This window comes from Cervus canadensis, chromosome 15 (assembly GCF_019320065.1).
Source record: "Cervus canadensis isolate Bull #8, Minnesota chromosome 15, ASM1932006v1, whole genome shotgun sequence".
NCBI lineage: Eukaryota > Metazoa > Chordata > Mammalia > Artiodactyla > Cervidae > Cervus > Cervus canadensis.
The window spans coordinates 49555045-49575273 of NC_057400.1; the positions used below are offsets into that span (position 1 = coordinate 49555045).

The window sequence follows — 20229 nt, forward strand, 5'->3', positions numbered from 1 at the left end:
GCGCCTGCGCGGGAAGTCAAGGCCCGGCGTCCGAGTCAGGCGGAACTCTTTTTCAGGCCCCCGGACGAGGCTGGCGGACAGAGTACTCGGGAGCCGCGCCGAGTCTAGCATGGCTGCGGATCCCTGGCTTCGGTCAGTGAGGAGTCCTGGGGACCCGGCCGCGCTCGGCCTGATGCTCCCATCGTCATCCCCGTCACCCCGCGGGAAACGACACCAAATTAGGTTCCTGCCCGTATTTTGGGGATGTACCGGGCAGGTGTGTGGGAGAACGAGGCCTGGGCTTGGCGTGTGTGGCCCATGGACCTCCTCGCGGGAGTAAGAAGGGCAAAGCCCTGCTCCCTTAACTGTGGATACTCAAGAATTAATTGACAGAAAATCTGTTTTTAAATACTTTGGTTTCTAAGGCATGTCCGGACTAGATGGGACGTAGTTGTTTTTGTTTTTTAAATCGGAATGTTAAAACTTGGATTGAAATATTCATGTTATGACCTTTAAGAAATCTTTAATCGCTCAGTAAATATACTATACTAAATTGAATGTATTTGGAGGACCAGTCAGACCTCAAAGGACACACAAACCTGTTAAGAGTGGATAGAGACTTGATTTCAAAAGATCCTTTGCTAACAAATCGAGGTACAAATGATTACAAGCTAGTTGGGTACAACACATACACATTAGGCATCAAATTGGAGTTGCTCAATTTGGTAAGGGAGGTAAGATTTTTAGTCACTAAAGTTCTAACACATAGTCGTACTATTTTTCTTCAGGTTTTCTATCAGATGATCCATCGTAATAATGCTGGTAAGTATGAGAGGATTAATAAAAATACTTGTTGAAATATAGTTTTGCACATATAACATTGGTGGGTTTTTGGAAGCATAGTTTTAAAAAAGTAAGAAACTGGCAAGAGAGAGATTTTACTTTGCTTGCATGCTAACAACTTAGCCTGCCACAGTTTTGTAGAAGATGCAGCCCCCTAGATGCGTGATGAATTACAGCAGTATCCAGAATATCAGTAATTTTGCCCCAGTTGCCATAGGATGCATGCCTTTTAAAACTGTTCGCTGTACATAACATTTTTGAGACAACAGTCCAGAGCAAAGGGCAGTGAGTACCTTGTTTACAAGCTATGCAGAACCACTAGAGACCCAAGGAGATGATCTCAACAAAAATTCTGTGGAATTTTAACTGAATTGGTTACAAAAAGTATTGAATCTTACAAGATTTGGTGTCAGTAATTTGCCAGTTTGACATAATGTTCAGTTAATGATTTCACTTAACAGCACTTGGTTCTAACTGGTGCATGGATCTTTACAGCCAAGTGTATCTAAAATTATTTACCCACTATGACCTCCACTCCTTTTTTTCCCCTTTGTTGTGAAATTAAGAAGGTAGCATATGCACTTTGAAACAGAGCTTAAATTATTTGGAGGGGAACACCTTTATTACAAAATCAGTGTAGAAACTGCAGTTGATGCTACCACTGTACACAGATATTTCTTTTTTAAAAACAAAAATGAGATTATACTGTAAACACTCTTGTGACTTGTTTAATTTGAACATCTTAAGCTTTTACTGCTGAAATAGATGTTCTGTTATGTGACTATCGTGCATATCTTATTTAAGCAGTTCCCTATTCTTGTATGTAAGTTCTAGTTTTCATTACTGGAACTTATATTAACATGACATTCCCTGTTTTGTATTTAAACTTTTTGTTTAAACAAAATTTTATTTCTCCCAGTGCCAGTAGGTGCTTTTCTGATGTAAAAGAAAGCGTATTAGAAAACATAAATTTTAAAATGTCTTAAATTCTTTTATTTTACAATTTAAGAAGTCTCCATTCCCTTGCTCCAAACCAGAAGACTTTTTCCCCTGCATATAGCGTAGGAGTAATGTTGGTTAGAAACTGGTGGGTGTTTAAAGATGAAGATAGTCATGACTATTTAACCTAAGCTGTATGCTGAAGGAAGATTGTCTTGGAAATACTAAATTGGGTAAGTATTTTTTTTAAAAAAGGTTTGTGTTGAGTGGTGGGGAAAAAAACTAATAGAAAAAGATCTAAAATTAGGAAAAGTACAGTTGATAAAAATTAGTAGTTAGCAGTGAAACTGAGTTAACACAGTTGGAACTTTGTTAACTTCAGGTTTATGATACATCTTATTTGGAGGTTAATATTGCAGGGATTTTAGTAACTTGTGGCTGATTAAGTCTAGGCTTGAAACACTTTTCAACCCACAGTGAGTTACATTTGCAAAAATTTTTTAAACTATGTATAAATTCAGAATGCCTAAAAAGCATTTTAATTTAAAATGTGCTTAGGTGCAGTTCTAATGGGATTGTCAACTGTGCTTTATTGTTATTTATTACATTGTTTCTAGGGAGAATGAATTCTGCACTTAAATCTCTGAAAGCCAATCAGAGACCCCTGGATAGACATTTAGTGATTCAAGGATCCAGACTATCAGAATATTTTATGCCATCTAAATGCATACAACAGGAGATACAATCTCTTGGTTAGTTGTTCTCCAGATTTTCTAAATTGAGAGACCAAAAATGCTTACTTGTATATGAGTCATGAGCTCTAGTCTCAGTTTCAATTACTGCGTATCTATCATAAACCAGAGAATACATATAGATATGATCATGTGTGGCTCAGATGGTAAAGAATGTGCCTGCAGTGCGGAGACCAGGATTTGATCCCTGAGTTGGGAAGATCCCCTGGAGAAGGAAATGGCAAACCACTCCAGTATTCTTGCCTAGAAAATCCTTTGGACTGAGGAGACTGGCAGGCTACAGCCCATGGAGTTGCAGAGTTGGACACGACTGAGCGACTTCACTTCACTCACATATAGATAAATATCATGTTTTCTATTTTTAATTGATCTCTTCTTTTTTTCTTTTTGATGAGGTTCTTCACTTTTCTTTTTGGAACTTCTTACTAAAACCTCAGAATGGTTGTAAAGTAGATCACAGATACAATATCATGGTTAGTGTATACATTGAAATTAATCGGTGTTTTTATATTTAACATCTTTTCATCAAATTGGCTTACTATTTTATTTTAAACTGATTTATAGTCTTTATTCTATTTCTTAGGCACTAGAATGTGTTACTAAAGCATGAACTTTGGAGTCAGGCAGACTTGAATCCGAATTCTAGCTCTGCCATTTAACTAATACTTAACCAACTTAATACTTGAGCTCCTGTTTACATATCTTTAGGTGTGCTTGGAAGCTCAGTCGTGTCTGACTCTTTGTGACCCCATAGACTGTAGCCCACCAGGCTTTTCTGTCCATGGGAATTCTCTAGGCAAGAATACTGGAATGGGTTGCCATGCCCTCCTGCAAGGGTTCTTCCCAACCCAGGAATCGAACCCAGGTCTCCTGCATTGCAGGCTGATTCTTTACTGTCTTTGAGCCACCAGGGAAGCCCTTACATATCTTTAAGATGAAGATAATAATCCTACTAAATGAGCTTCTGACAGTTAAATGAGACAGTGAGATTGTGAGGTTTTTAGTCCAATGTCTTAGTCCAGATATCTCAAAAAATATCAATTACTCTTTAAAAAAAAATTGTTTTTTTTTTTAGTTTACAGACATTAATTGCAACTTTTCCTGGGAATTCTGTGTAATTACCTTTTTTACATGATGATATTCATACCATCTATGACCAGTTTATTCTTTCTTTTTCTCTTGAAATTTACAGCTAATGACCTTCATTATCTTTTAATGAAAATAGAGACTTGAGTAATTGTCATATCAAAAGCAGTGTGATTACTCACTTATATCCAGATTATTTGGAACTCCAGAGCTAAACTGTCTAGAGAAAATATAAATAAATGTGGTTTTGTTAACACAAGTTATTTCTAGTCTGGGAGAATTTAATCCACTTCCAGTTCAAGTAATTTGTTTAGAATTTCAGGTACAGCATCAAGCAACCGTTTGATTAACATTGGCAATGATTTCAAGCTAAAAACCTTTTTAGAAAAGTTATTTAAGGTTTACAAGATTTCACATTATGTTAAATTTGGTCAGAATTTTGGTTAGTTCACAGAGAATCTGTATTGTACATGACCTATTATTTAGTACGAAGATTATTGTAAATATTTTAAACTAATAAGTTTGTGATCGATAATTTAAAGACAATAAGAATGATTAGCCTACATTTTTCTGGTCTTATTTTACAACTTTTCTGAATTAAACTTGAAGGGGATAATTGTTTCATTGCTTCTCTCGTTGAATTGCTCTATAGTTTAATTCTGAATGCTCAAAGAATCACTTCCTCAGGAACACAATAATATGAGTATCCTTTTTAGATACTCTGTTTTCCATTCATTTAACATACTCAGATATGAACTTTGCTTAGGGAAAAGTGCTTAAATAGTGGGTCTTATAGTGCTTGGTCATTTTAACTTGTTATTCATCCTTTGTTTTTTAGCAGATTAAGAGTTGTTAGATAGGTAACTATAGCTAGGTGGGGCTTTCCTGGTGGTTCAGATGGTAAATAATCTGCCTGCAATGTGAGAGACCCAGGTCCCATCCCAGGGCGGGAAGATCCCCTGGAGGAGGGAATGGCTACCCACTCCAGTGTGCTTGCCTGGAGAATTCCACGGACAGAGGAGCCTGGTGGGCTACAGTCCATGAAGTTGCAAAGAGTCAAACACGACTGAGTGACTAATGCTTTCACACTTCACCTCATAGCTAGATATATAAAACAACATATGTTTAGGAAATAACATTTCTTCTTTTCCAGGGTAACCCAAATCTGTTTCTGGAACCATGAAAATTTTGTTGGTTTTTGACTTTGACAATACAATCATAGATGATAATAGTGACACCTGGATTGTACAATGTGCTCCAGAGAAAAAGCTTCCTATTGAACTGCAAGATTCTTACAAAAAGGGATTTTGGACAGAATTTATGGGCAGAGTCTTTAAGTATTTGGGAGATGAAGGTGTAAGAGAAGATGAAATGAAGAGAGCAATGATATCAATGCCTTTCACTCCAGGGATGGTGGAACTTTTAAACTTTATAAGAAAGAACAAGAATAAATTTGACTGCATCATTATTTCAGATTCAAATTCAGTCTTCATAGATTGGGTTTTAGAAGCTGCCAATTTTCATGATGTGTTTGATAAAGTGTTTACAAATCCAGCAGCATTTGATAGCAGTGGTCATCTCACTGTGGAAAAACATCACACTCATTCTTGCACTCGGTGCCCCCAAAATCTTTGCAAAAATGTAGTTTTAGTAGAATTTGTAGGTGAGCAGTTACAACAAGGAGTGAATTATACACGAATTGTTTATATAGGTGATGGAGGAAATGATGTCTGTCCAGTAACTTTTTTAAAGAAGAACGATGTTGCTATGCCACGGAAGGGATATGCGTTACAGAAAACTCTTTATAGGATGTGTCAAAATCTTGAGCCTATGGAATCTTCTGTTGTATCTTGGTCTTCAGGTGTTGAAATAATTTCTTATTTACAATTTCTAATAAAGGAATAATATGCCAACAATTGAAATGTGTATCAGTTAAGGTTAGATATAGCAGCATAAAACTCCAAATAACAGTGGCTTTTAAAAAGAGAAAGAGTTTTTCCTCTCACTTAAAAGAATTTCAGAATTTAGTATCTCAAAGTCTGTCTGCTCTACCAACCTCAGCACTTGGCTTCCAACTCATGATCCAAGATTGCTGTTCAAACTCCATCTGTTACATCAACATTCTGGCCAGCAAGGAGGATAGTGAGAGAAGGTTGCAACCTCATTTAAATTTCATTGGTCAAAACTTACAATACCTAACTACAAGGAAGGATGAAAAATGTAGCTTTTATTCCAGATGGTCATATGCCTAGGAAAAATTGGGGGAAAATGGAGTACAAAATTGAGGTAAGTGCAACTAGTGGTCTCTACCAAAGATGGTTAATAGACAGATTATATTTTTAAATTTATTCCCAGAGAGAATAGTCTGAGTTTCACTTAGGTATTTATTTCCAAAGCATATCTAGCAGTTACAGATCTTAAAAATATAACCTAATTCTTAATTCACATAAGAATTCACTAGTTCCAAATCAATTAATTTTAGAGATAAGAATTCATTATCTTGTCCCAGTTTTCATCAATTTCACAATTTCCTTTTGAAATGAAATACAAATTAATGTTCTTCAAATATTTATTTATTTTTTACTTGAACTTCGTATATTTGGAATACAAATGAAGAAGGGAAATTCACACAATTGATAAATGATAAGTAATATGCTTTGGGTGTAGGAGATAACTGCAAATCCCATTTCTCAGAAAACTTTGAACAATGCATTTTATTAAAAAAAATTACTACAAATGATTACAAAAATGGAGAATGAACAGTTTATGTAAAGGATAAGCCTTGTGAAACAAAATCACTCGTGCTAAAACTTGCTGAACATTATAAGTTCAAATGATATTAATTTTCTAAATCTTTGAAAGGCCAAATATTTTATTTATTTATTTATTGAAAGGCCAAATACTTTATTTTATTTTATTTATTCAAAGTAATTTATTTCCTCTTCTAGAACTAAGTCAGGAATAAGTTTGGAGAAGTGATTGGAATGTCATTTACAGAAGCAAATATTTTAAATTAATATCATCATCACAGACTATAACTCCAGAATGCTGATTTAATCAGTATGTTATTACTCTTTGGCAGTTAAGTATTGAGTGATGTAATACATAATTTGTAGGAATATTCAGCATTTAAGAAGCTGTTTTATATAGGGATATTAGCAAAATGTCAACTGACCTAGAACATTTTGTAGTACCATGTTAATTTCTAGGTTCACATGTTGTAGGCATAAATACTCGCTATATAATAATGTTAGGATTTTGTTTTCCATATGGAAAGCTCCAGAAATAAAAATGTTCAATGTACTTTTATGGGAAAAAAATTGGTACTTTTATTTTTTTCCAAGTTGAGAAAGTAAACTTTGTCTTGCTTTAAATTAACTGGTTAGATTATGTTGAAACACTGTTATAAATTGGGATTTCTCTACAAGTTGAAGCAAATGATAAATTATAGATGTTAAAAAAACCATAAGACTTTCTTCTGTAGTTGTTACAGATCAAGTAATTTGGACCAGATCTTCTACAGCTTGCATCTGGAAAGCTGATAACTAAACAGATTTTTAAAATATCTGCTTAAAGACATGAGAGAACTGATGATGATAAAAAATTACTAAGGAACCCTAAGAACTTAAGTAGTGAGCTGCTTTTCCCTGAAAGGGCTGGGCATTCTCTGAATGGCATCTGAGATACGAAGTTGCTATCTTGACAATTTATTGGGACCTGAGGGAAGAGGTATTGAGGTATGAGGCCTGCGGTGATAAACTCTTCCTCTTTGAATAATGATCCCAGAAGGCTGCCCATGATGTGTAACAGTGACATGCTTGCTTCTTACTTAACAGAAGTAAGCAGGGCTTCAAAGGGCAGGCAGCTCACCTCTGAATACTCTCAATCCCTGAAATTGGACTGAAGTTATCTACAGTTTTTAGAGTTCCCAGATGCTTGGCTAAAGCAAATCTGAACTGTCTTACGAGGAAGTTACTATCCTTAGTATGGTGAGCAGTCTATAAGGTAACCCCCATAATTATAAGCTGGCCTTGGCTCTGTGTATGTGTGGAGAAGGTGATAGGACTTGAGGACTTGCTTCTAATCAATACATTACCACAAAGATGATGGGATATGTTATTAATCTGTATATGATTATATTGTCAGATTCTTATGTTGATCTTAATAAACTCTCTCCCTTGGTGATTTTGAAGAAGCAAGCTGCCATGTTATGAACTGGCCTTCCGAGAGGGCCACATGGCAAACAACTGAGGGTGGCCTCCAAATGATAACAAGAAGTAGGTCCTAGGTCCAAAAGTCTACAGAAAACTGAATACTGCAACCATGTGAGTTTGGGTAGTGGAACCTCAGCTGAGATCACAGCTCAGGCTAACACCTTGATTTAACCTTGTAAGACCCTGAAACAGGCCCTTTTGAGCTATGCTTGGACTCCTGATCTACAGAATATTGTTTAGTCGCTAAGTTGTGTTTAGTTTAGTTGCTATTGTTTAGTCGCTAACTCTTTGTGACCCCATGGACTACAGCATGCCAGACTTCCCTGTCCACTATCTCCCAGAGTTTGCTTAGGCTTGTGTCCATCGAGTTGGTGATGCCATCCAACCATCTTATCCTCTGTCATCCCCATCTCCTGCCTTTGATTTTTCCCAGCATCAGGGTCTTTTCCAATGAGTCAGCTCTTTGCATCAGGTGGCCAAAGTATTGGAACTTCAGCTTGAGCATCAATCCTTCCAATGAATATTCAGGGTTAATTTCCTTTAGGATTGACTGGTTTGATCTCCTTGCTGTCCAAGGGACTCTCAAGAGTCTTCTCTTGCCACCACAGTTCGAAGGCGCTCAGTATTATTTATTGTTCAACTCTCAAATCTGTACATGACTACTGGAAAAATCATAGCTTTGACTATATGGACCTTTGTCAGTAAAATGATGTCTTTGCTTTTTAATACATTGTAGATTTGTCATAGCCTTCCTTTCAAGGAGCAAGCATCTTTTAATTTCGTGGCTGCAGTTACCATCTGCAATGACTTTGGAGTCCAAGAAAATAAAGTCTGTCACTGCTTCTTCTTTTTCCCCTTCTGTTTGCCGTGAAGTGATGGGATTAGGTGCCGTAATCTTAGTTTTTTGAATGTTTAGTTTAAGCCAGCTTTTTCACTCTTTTTTTTTTTTTTTTCCTGTCCCCACACCGGCACTCCCCTCCCCCACCACCTTTTTCACTCTTCTTTCACCATCATCAAGAGGTTCTCTAGTTCCTCTTCACTTTCTGCCATTAGAGTGGTATCATCTGCATATCTGAGGTTATTGATATTTCTCCTGGCAATTTTGATTCCAGCTTGTGATTTATCCAGCCTGGCATTTTGCATGATGTACTCTGCATAAGAATTAAATAAGCAGGGTGACAATATATAGCCTTGTACTTCTTTCCCAGTTTTGAACCAATCAAATTGTCAGGTTGTTCCATGTAATGTCTAACTGTTGCTTCTTGACCCACACACAGGTTTCTCAGGAGACGAAAGGTGATCTGGTATTACCATCTCTGGTAATTTCCCACAGTTTGTTGTGATCCACATAGTCAAAGGCTTTAGTGTAGTCAATGAAGCAGAAGTAGGTGTTTATCTGGAATTCCCTTGCCTTCTCTATGATCCAACGAATGTTGGCAGTTTGGCCTCTGGTACTTTTGCCTTTTCTAAACTCAGCTTGTACATCTGGAATTTTTCAGTTCACATACTGCCAAAACCTAGCTTGAAGGATTTTCAGCATAACCTTGCTAGCATGTGAAATGAGTGCAATTGTCCAGTAGTTTCAACATTCTTTGGCACTGCCCTTCTTTGGAATTGGAATGAAAACTGACCTTTTCCAGTCCTGTAGCCACTGCTGAGTTTTCCAAATTTGCTTACATATTGAGTGCAGCACTTTAACAGCATCATCTTTTAGGATTTGAAATAGCTTAACTAATTCCATCACCTCCACTAGCTTTGCTTGTAATAAGATCCACTTGATTTCACACTCTAGGATGTCTCACTCCCTAGGTGAGTGACCACACCTTTGTGTTTATCCCGGTCACTATAGACTATATGAGATAATGTATATTGTTTGAATATGCTAAGTTTGTGGTAATACTGTTTGTAGCAATGCCAAATTAATGCAGTAGGTTGCAAAATCTAAACAGTTTTGTAAGTATAATGTAGGGCATGTGGTAAAAAGTAGCCACACCAATAGATAAAAATGAACACCAGCAGAAGCTTTTACTTAAACATATCTGCATGACCGTCAGGAATTGGAGTTTTCAGATACAAACTAAACTTATGAGAATTTTGGCAGAGCTGAAAATTACATAATTTGGAAATACTAGAACTAAAATTACCATGACTAAAATTAGAATCTTGATGGATGGATTTAATAATAGAACAGGCATAGCTCAAGAGAGAACTAGTGAATAAACACAAGTTAGAAGAAAATACACAAATATAGCAGAGAAAGACAAAACAATGAAAATGCAGAAGAGAAATTAAGAGGTGTAAGATATAGGAAGATCTAACATAGTAAATTGGTGTCTCAGAAAGAAAGGAGAAAATGAAACAAGCAATATATTTGAAGATAACGACTGAGAACCTTATAAAGTTGATGAAAGACATCAAACCACATGTTCAAGAGTTCTTATGAACCACAAACAGGAAAATGAAAACCACATGAAATCACATCCTTTTAAAACTACCAATAATCTATGATGGAAAAAGCATAAAGCAGCTAAAGAGGGGGAAAAGATGACTTTGAAAGGAGCAACAATTATAACAGCTGATATTTTCTTAAATGTTTGATAAAGTTGAAGAGTGAAGACATCTAAACCTGGAGTTCTCTTTGTTGGAAGATTTTTAACTACTCATTCAATTTCCTTAATTGTTTATAGATTCAGGTTGTATAGTATTTCTTGAGTAGGCTTTGGCAGTGTGTGACAGTATTTGTTATCTTTTGCTGCATAGTAAGTTACCCTCAGAATTTGACAGGTTACCACTCAGCATTAATTATCTCACAGTTCCTTTGGCTCAGGGGCACTTAACTGTATCATTCTGGCTCAGGATCTCAGGTCAGGGTATCACCTCCAGCTCTAGTCATATGAAAGCTTGACTAGAGCTGAAGGATCTTCTTGCAAGGTGGCTGGCTTACATGGTTTTTGGCAGGAGGCCTCAGTTTCTCAATGATTGTTTTTAGAAATCTCAACTTTTTGCTGACTGTTGGCAGAAGGTATCAATTTCCAACCACATGGGTGTCTTCAAAGTGTTGCTTGAATATCCTAAAGACATAGTTTCCTGCCAAGTGACCAATCCAAGAAAGAGGGCAAAGAGGAAACCACAATGCCTTTGTGATGTAGTCTCAGAAATTAAACATCATCAATTCTACCATATTTTATTTGTTAAACCAATACAAAGTCAAGCCCACAATCAAAGGGAGGGGAATTAAACTGTACTTTGAGGGAGGAGTTGAAGGATGTTGGATATGCTTTTAAGCCAGTAAAGTGTCTCTCAAGGACTTTGTCCATTTCATGTGAAATTTATGGGCATAAAGTTTTTCATAATACTGCCCTATCAGTCCTTTAATTTTGCAGTAAACACATGGATACCTGCTGTCTAGATTTTACATTAACATTTTACTCTGCTTGTTTTATCACATAGCTGTCCATTCCTCTATCTAGCCATCTTTTTAATTTTTTTCTTCTGCCTCTCTTAACATAAGCATTTTTTGTCCCCTTTCCTTCTTTGTTTCCCAATGTAAAAAAGCATGTACTTCTCTGGCTTCAATTGGAACTTAGATCTTTTCCAGCTCTGTGTGAACTCTGGGAATAACTTAATTTGTGATGATCTTGGGATCATTCTTTGCCAGACTTAACAGTGTTTCACCCTATGCATGTGTGTCTTAGTATCTAACCATAGAGTCAGGGGGACAATTCCTCTTACAGATTTCTGAAACTCTTTCTCCATTTAGCTCCTTCCTATCTGGTACTCTGTCCTACAAATTCCAGCCAGTTCTACCTCCCCAAACTTACCTCCAACTCCTCAACTCAGTGAGACTACTGTGGTCTGCTTGGGATTCCCCTTGCCTGCACCTCAGGCTGGAAAATGTCTCCAGGCAGGAATGCAGGCAATTATAGGACTTACCTCATTTGTTTTCTCTTCTCTTACGGATCACATTCCTGTGCTGCCTGTTGTTCAGTGCCTGGAAACTCCTATTTCATATATTTTGTCAAGTTTTCTTATTGTTTATAGTGGGATGGTTAGACCAGTCCCAGTTCCTGGGAAATTGTAGTATCTCATTTTTAATTCCTAATTTAACATGGTGATTAAAAGCTCTGCTCTTGGTTAGACCTGAATTTGAATTCTAGCCCTGGATTTGGTTAATTCCTGGCCTCCAAACATCTCAATTTTCTTATCCTTTATGTGGCAATGATAATGGTACCTACCACCCCTAAGATTGTTGTAAAGGTATATTGAATTGTACATGCTATTAGCTTATTATGGCTGCTCTAACAAAGTAACACAACCTGGGTAGCGTAAAACACTCACAGTTCCAGAGGCTAAAAACACAAACAGTTTCACTGGGCTGAAACCTGGGTGTCAGCAGGACAACCTTCCATTAAAGACTTGAGGGGAGAATCTATTGTTTCCCCCAGCTTCTAGTGGCTGCCTGTTCTCTTTGGCTTGTGGCTGCATCATCCTCCCAGTCTTTACCTTCATGACCACATTGCTCTCGCCTCTTTGGTCTGTGTCAAGTCTCCCTCTGCCCTGTTCTTATAAGGACACTTGTAATTGCATTCAGAGCCTAACCAGATAATCCAGGACAGTCTCCCCGAGTCAGGATCCTTAACTTCCATCTGTAAAGGCCCATTTTCCTTACTGTTCACTCGCTCAGTCGTGTCCAACTCTTTGCGATCATTTACGGGTTCCAGGGAACATTTATGGGTTCCAGGGATTAGGACTTGATACATTTTGGTGGCCATTATTCAGCCTGCTATAGGTAATAGAGCGTTTTGCACACAATCGGTGGTAATAGTCAATATATTTAGCAACTACTACAGCACAGGAACCAGCTAGTAAAAACAGAAGTACCAAATAAGAATGGATGCTGGCCACAACCATAACAGTGTCTGGATCTGAATAGAAGCATAGCACTTCTCATTTATGCCAGCACCTCACGCACATACTATACACTCAATGTTAGTTCACTAAGGTCCAACTTTATTAAGTTAGTTCTATTTCCTCTTTTTAAATGTCTGGACATGTCCTTTGCTTATTTATCTATAAGATCTATGTTCTGCTTATCTTTTTCTGAGCACTTTGTATATGGAAGATACTACTATTGTTATATCTGTGATAAATATTGTTTGTATTAATATTGTGTTCATCTTTTCTAAACCTTGTTTTATTTCTAGATAATTTGTTCTTAATCTTTATTTTAAAATACAAACATCTAAATTTAGTATGTACCTTATTATCTCATTAGATTATGTTAGATTTAATGAAACAAATATATTGATACACACTAACTAATTAGGATTTTTAAAATGTAAGATTCTTGTTCTCTAAAAATTTTCCTTTGAAAGCAAAAGAATCTCTGTTTCCCTCAAAGCTAAGCAGATTTTCCATGGCTGCTAAACTGTGAGCTAATATAGATGCTAGAATTAAAAATAGAAATTGAGAAAGACTATTAATATCATAATAGGATTGAACACAGAAGTAGAGGAACTTCCTATTCTTCACAGGAGACTCTAGGATAGCCGTGGTAGGCAGAATTCTAAAATGGTCCCTGAGATGTCCCATGCCCTGGTGTACACGCTAAACATAATCCCTAGTACTGTGAATTTGATGTATTTTACTACTGCGATTAGGTTATGGTTTATGGCACAATTGACTTTAAAATAGATTGTCTGAGTTGGACCTGACCTAAACACAAGAGCCCTTTAAAAGCAGAGTTTTTCTGGCTGGTGGCGGAAAAGGAAGTCAGTGATTCAACCACAAGAAAGATTCAACATGTCATGGCTGGTTTAAAGATGGAAGAAGGCATATAATGAGGAATGTGGACAGCCTGTAGCGCTGAGAGCAGCCTCTGGCTGACAGCCAACAAAGAAACAGCGACTACAATCCTACAATAAACTGCAAGGAAATGAATCTGCCACCAGCCATGTGAGTCTGGAAGAGGACTGTGAGCCCCAGGTGAGAAACACAGCCCAGGCTGGCACCTTGATTTCAGCCTGGTGAGACCCTGAGCTGAGAACCCAGCCACACTGTGCCCAGATTTTTGACCTACAGATACTTGTGACAATGTTTTTGTGTTGTTTTAAACTGCTAAATTTGTGTTAATTGTTACACAGCAGTAAAAACTAACACAATAGCTAATCTCAAGGAAAAGTCTGATTTTCATACACATAGCTGTTTTGTAATAAATTGCTTGGCAATTTAAACTATAAAGTAACAAATTACTTTTTATTCTTCTGACCAGACACTGAACATCATTGTGATGTATGGAGAGATGCTCGTGAAAATGTCTCTGCCTTTGAGAGCTTTAACAGGGACTTAATTTTTCCTGCTAATATGTTCTCTAATTTTTTATAATATGACTGTACTTCTTTAAAAAGAAAAATAAATTTAAAGAAATCAAGACCTCTTGAGACAGAGCACACCCTATAACCCTAACCTGCTCACACAGGACTGACTAAACATGAGACCCAAAGCACAGTGAAAATATGAAACCTCTTGTTCAAAGATTATTAAGGATTTCAAGACACCAAAGCATTAAACCAAGAGTGGGATCCTTCTGACTGCACAGGTCACACGTGCAGCCAAATCTTCCCAGACCTTCTCCAGCAACTTCTAGATAAAACTTTGCCAAGCACTGCTTACTACTGTCCAGACGCTTCACTGCTTGGGTGACATTTGCAAAGTAATTGCTTATAATGTCACCATACACCAAATCCTTTCAGAATTTTCCCCAAATGTGTTTGTGTATTTGTATGTGTATGTGTGTCTCTTATATATATATATACATATATATATATATATATGTGCTCTTTGACATAGATGGATTATTTATAATTGTTACATTGCTTTTATCACTTAAAATTATAGCCTAAGTATTTACCTGTATTAATATTCTTTAAGGTAAATTTTTTAAATTTACAGTTTTGCACTTTAAATGGAATGAAGAGATTAAAAAATTAATAATGGTAAAGAGGAAGGAAGAAAGGAAGGAAAAGAGGGAGGGAGGGAAGTTGGGAGGAAGGAAAACAGGAAAGATCCTTGTCCTTTAAGGAATCCATACAGTAAAATAAGAGAACAGTACTGAAGTCTGACATGGTCACTGTATTAGGAAGGTATAAGCTACAAGCTATTAGGAAAGTATACGCTATAAGCTACTATATTAGGAGGGTATATATTAGGAATATAAGCTACTATATTAGGAAGGTATGTAACAGGGCTTCCCTGTTAGCTCAGTTGGTAAAGAATCTGTCTGCAATGCAGGAGACCCCCGTTTGACTCCTGGCTGGGAAAGATCGACTGGAGAAGTGATAAACGACTCACTCCAGTATTCTTGGGCTGCCCATGCGGCTCAGCTGGTAAAGAATCTGCCTGCAATATGGGAGACCTGGGTTGGGAAGGTCCCCTGGAGAAGGAAAAGGCTACCTACTCCAGTGTTCTGGCTCAGAGAATTCCATGGACTGTATAGTCCATGGGGTCGCAGAGTCTAACATGACTGAGCGACTTTCACTTCACTTCAAGCTACATATGTAATTTAAGTATAAACTCATTTTATTTTCAACTATCTTTTAAAATAGGAATATTGCTCCAACATTTTTATATAAGAAAACAAGCTTGGGAAGGTCACAGAACCAAGTAATAAAAGAATTCTTCAGAACTAGGTGATGTTGAAATAAGAAACATGAACACTAGTCCCAGTTCTAACTGGTAAATAGCTCTGTGATTTTGGTGAATTATTTTGCTTCTCTGGAATTCATTTTACTTTCTGTAAAATGACTAGACTGAGCGAATTTTATCCCTAACTGCCTTCCAGTTCTAAAATTCTGTAATGTCATGAATTTAAGTGTTCTCTAGTCTTGGCTGCAGGGAGCTATCTTCTGTCTATGGTGTGCTGCAGCCCGTGGGATTGCAAGGAGTCAGACACGACTGAACGACTGAACTGACTAAGTAGCTATCCTCTAAATAAGGTTAACTCATCCTATTTTTAAGGCCTTTAGAAGGAGGTTTTCCTTTTACTGCAAAACCATTTTGGGATCAACCTTGCTTTTAATTTTTTAGCATATTAATAGGTCACAGGTTTGAACTCTTCATGTTGCTTAGTTTTCTTGTCTTTGAGCTAAATAACTATGACTTCTTTATCTGATTATCAGAAGGCAGTTTTTATATTCATGACTCTTCTCTGACCTACTCATAATCCTCTCGGACCTTTACGACTGTCCTTTAACTGGACACAAGACTATATTCAGGATCAAGTCACCGGTTATCTCATTTTGCTCTTATAAGCATTGTCTTTCTTCTCTTTTCCTTTTTTCCTCAGTGTGTATTAGAACAGTGCTTTGCTGGGGATCATGTTAAAATACAAATTGTTTTCAATAGTTCTGGGGTGGGACTTGAGATTCTGCTTTTCTGACACACTCATAGATAAAATGCTTCTTAATACTTAGTTACCACTTGACTGCCTAAGTTGCTGAATCTAGCACCACTTCCTATAAAGACAATAAAACCCAGAAAGCAATCTTGACTGGCTTACAGGCCAAGTCCGGGTGCCATAGAAATAACCTGAAAATCAGTTTAGTTCCTAAAGGTGAGTCCAGCCTGCCTCTCTAAATGAGCAGCCAAAATGTGGTTATGCTCAGGCTTACCGCTACAGAATAGCCTACCACAGCTCATATGAACTTGATCATCAAAGAGGAGTTCCTAGACATAGAAATTAACTGCTAGAGTGGGAACTGGTATAGGCTTTCTCCCCTTTGGCACTATATAGGCTTTTGGGGCTGGACGATTTCTTTTTGGGGGCCAGGGGAGGAGTGTGTGTTTCCTGTACATTGTAGAATAGCAGCATTCCCGACCTCTACTCACTAGATGCCATTAGCACCCCTCCTGCCAAGTTAGGGCTCCCCTCATAACTCAGTTGGTAAAGAATCCACCTGCAATGCAGGAGACCACCCTGGTTTGATTCCTGGTTGGGAAGATCCGCTAGAGAAGGGATAGCTACCTACTCCAGCATTCTTGGGCTTCCCTTGTGGCTCAGCTGGTAAAGAATCCACCTGCAATGTGGGAGACCTGGGTTCGATCCCTGGGTTGGGAAGATCTCCTGGAGAAGGGAAAAGTTACCCACTCCAGTATTCTGGCCTGGAGAATTCCATGGACTGTATAGTCCATGGGGTCACAAAGAGTCAGAAACTACTGAGCGACTTTCATTTTCAGGCTTTCATGATAGCTCAGTTGGTAAAGAATCTGCCTACAATCCAGGAGATCCCAGTTTGATTCTTGGGGTGGGAAGACCCGGTGGAGAAGGAATAGGCTACGCACTCCAGTATTCTTAGGCTTCCCTTGTGGCTCAGCTGGTAAAGAATCCACCTGCAATGCGGGAGACCTGGGTTTGATCCCTGGGTTGGGAAGATCCCCTGGAAAAGGGAACAGCTACCCACTCTGGCCTGGAGAATTCCATGGACTGTATAGTCCATAGGGTCACCAAGAGTCAGACACAACTGAGCAACTTTCACTTCACTGGCAAGTTGTGATAACCAGAAGCATCTCTAGACATTGCCAATAATCCCTGTTTGAGAACTACTTAATGACTGAAAGTCTGTACGCTTTATCTCTGGGTGAAGTGAAGATACACAAGTGTACGTACAGAATACTGCTACTCTTACAGTGACAGATCCAAAATATTTTCCCCCGTGTAATAATTTCCTTCTGACCAAGTCCACAGCCTTGTCACATCATAGCAATCACCACCTATGTGTTTAATATTTTTGATGCCTAGCTCAGTCACTTCCTTCATGCATTAGATACATATTAGGCTTCTTTTCCTACCCATCTATTATATGTGTTGTGCTAAGTTGTTTCAGTCCTGTCTGGCCCTGTGTGATGCTATGGAGTAGCCTACCACGCTCCTCTGTGCATGGGATTCTCCAGGCAAGAATACTGGAGTGGGTTGCCATTGAAGGTCCTCCAGGGGATCTTCCTGACCCAGGGATCAAACCTGTGTATCTCACATCTCCTGCATTGGCAGGAGGGTTCTTTACCACTAGCACCACCTGGAAATTCCTATATATTATATGTACTGTGGCACAACAAATCTATTATTTTCAATCTGCTTTTGTAGTACAAGTACAGTCTTTTATAATATGAGTTATAATTACATCTTTATTCTACTTTTTAAAAAATGTTCTCTCTGATATGCCCACATATTCATTTACTGTCATAGCATTTGAATTTTGTTTAGCTCCTAGTTTGTACTAGTCCTAAAGGAGAGTTAGAAAAGATTTTCACTTGTAGTCTCATAAGCTGCTTCCAGGGGACAGCTGGCATATCACAGGCAGGCCCCAGACCGAGCTCTGCTAATAGTGTGATAATGGGACTGCAATTTACAGCCGCTTCCTACCTCGATTATGAGATATGCTTTTTTCTTTCAGAAGATGAGAGGGAGAGCCCTTTACTGACTTAACAACCCCACAGCACATCTTTAGATGAGACCAGCTATAGGGAATATATTAATAATAATTAATTGCCTTAACTCTTTTACCTAAAACCCTATCATTTAAAACCTACCTTCTGGTGGGTTTCTTTTTCAGGTGGACAGTGTGATGGTTCTGTTGAAGAGAGATTTTTTGATGTGCTCTACTAGGGCTTATGGAATAATATATTTCTGGCCAAAAGCTAAATCTATCTTACTTGTTTATGTCATACAATCTGATATCTATGTGATGATGGTTCATATTGAAACAAAACATTAACAGAAATGTTTCCTAACACAGAAATTCTTAGAAACACTCATTGTTTATGGAAGATATTACTTAGTAAAAAATTAGTTTGTCTTTTATATTCAAATAATAAATTTTCAGATTCATGTTTAAACAACTAGTAAAAAATGGTTACAGTTAAACTAACATTTGTCACATAGGATTTTAAAACTTTGCAAACTGGAAACCTTGCTCATTCATGTTTTTTTTCTACCACTCTACAGCCATATTCTGGATTTTGTTACATACCAAAAATCTCAACTCTTTTCACAACTTGGTCTATGCAATGTTTTACTTTCCTCAGTTCAATATGAGAATATGTTCTTTTAGGGATTTATTAACAAGTTAACCTTTTTCAGATTTAAATCCAGAAAAATATCCTATTGAACAATTTTTGAGGGGATAAAAATACTACAGTAAGCAAATATTTTGAGAGTCTAATATGTGGAAGAAAGCAAACCTAAATAAAACAAAAACCTGTGGACATTTAAGACGTGTAGGACTATGTCTTACAAAGAATGATGTCCTTCAAAGTACTTACAGTTTGACTGAAGAGGTGAGATACATTTACATGTAATTCATAATTCCCAAGTATGCTTCATAAAGCATCTTAGTACTCAGCATAAAAAGTGTTTAAGTCAAGGAAGGACTAGATGACCATACAGTTTGTGTTTTGTTTTCACTCGATTGATTAACTGTGATAGAAGCTTTATGAAAGAGGTAGACTGTGATCTATACCTTCAGCATGGGAAGGACCTGGAAAAATGGGAAGGACTTGATAGAGTTTCCCAGATGAAGGGAATAATGTGAGCCAAGATGGGGATGGGTACAGCATAATCTTTAGGTAGTGATGATGTATTAATATCTGGCCTGATGAAGTTAAATGTTTAAACTGGGGAGTAGTGGAATAAAGCTTTGTAAGTAGGATTTGGCCAATTTATGGACAGATTTGTAAGCTAATCAATGGAGTCTGCATTTCTTCCAGGTACCTCTTAAGGGAGCAAGTAAAGGGAAGTGATGTCAAGAAAGCTGTATTCAGGTGGTATGAAAGGTAATGTACAGCTTGGGAGGAAAAGGAAGAGACTGACACAGAAAAGTCTTGCAGTAAGTCAAGGTAGAAGTGATAAAGACCTCCTAAGCATGCTGTGAGTGAGAAGGAAAACGAAGAGATATATAAACCAGATGCAGGCTTCCCTGGTGGCTCAGTGGTAATGAATCCTCTGCCTGCCAAGGCAGTAGACATGGGTTTAATCCCTGATCTGTGAAGAGCCCACATGCTGTGAAGCAACTACACCCACACACCACAACTACTGAGCTCCAGAGCCCAGAAGGCACAACTATTGAAACCTGTATGCTTTCGAGCCTGTGCTCTACAACAAGAGAAGCTGTTGTAATGAGAAGCCAGAGCACTGCGACTAGAGAGTAGCCTCTGCTGTCCGTAACTAGAGAAAAGCTCGTGTGCACAATGAAGACCCAGCACAGCCAAAAATAAACTAATTAATTAATAAAAAAATAAACCAGATGCTTTGAATTTGAAAATGAAGAAAAGCACAAAACTTTTAGATCGTGTTCTACAGGAAGGCACTGTCTGTGGATTGTCATTTATATAATTTCTTGGAGAACTCTGAGCCCTGAGCGAGT

The 20229-nt window shown here is 37.7% G+C and overlaps 1 protein-coding gene across 3 annotated transcripts; it reads left to right on the forward strand.

Annotated features, from left to right (window-relative positions):
- The first annotated feature begins 10 nt into the window (after positions 1–10).
- On the forward strand, positions 11–5515 carry PHOSPHO2 (phosphatase, orphan 2). 3 transcript variants are annotated; one of them, XM_043488191.1, is made up of 3 exons: positions 11–132; positions 768–801; positions 4753–5515. In XM_043488191.1, exon 3 carries the CDS (start codon positions 4779–4781, stop codon positions 5502–5504), a length of 726 nt encoding a protein of 241 aa, XP_043344126.1. In that variant the 5' UTR covers positions 11–132; positions 768–801; positions 4753–4778; the 3' UTR covers positions 5505–5515. The 3 variants fall into 3 exon arrangements, with proteins under 3 accessions (XP_043344126.1, XP_043344127.1, XP_043344128.1); XM_043488192.1 differs by having other exon boundaries at positions 17–256; XM_043488193.1 differs by having other exon boundaries at positions 17–222.
- The last annotated feature ends 14714 nt before the right edge of the window (positions 5516–20229 follow it).

Bases quoted from the DNA above. Each gene is read 5' to 3' on its own strand.
- PHOSPHO2 (XM_043488191.1), top strand. From the start codon at position 4,779: ATGAAAATTTTGTTGGTTTTTGACTTTGACAATACAATCATAGATGAT.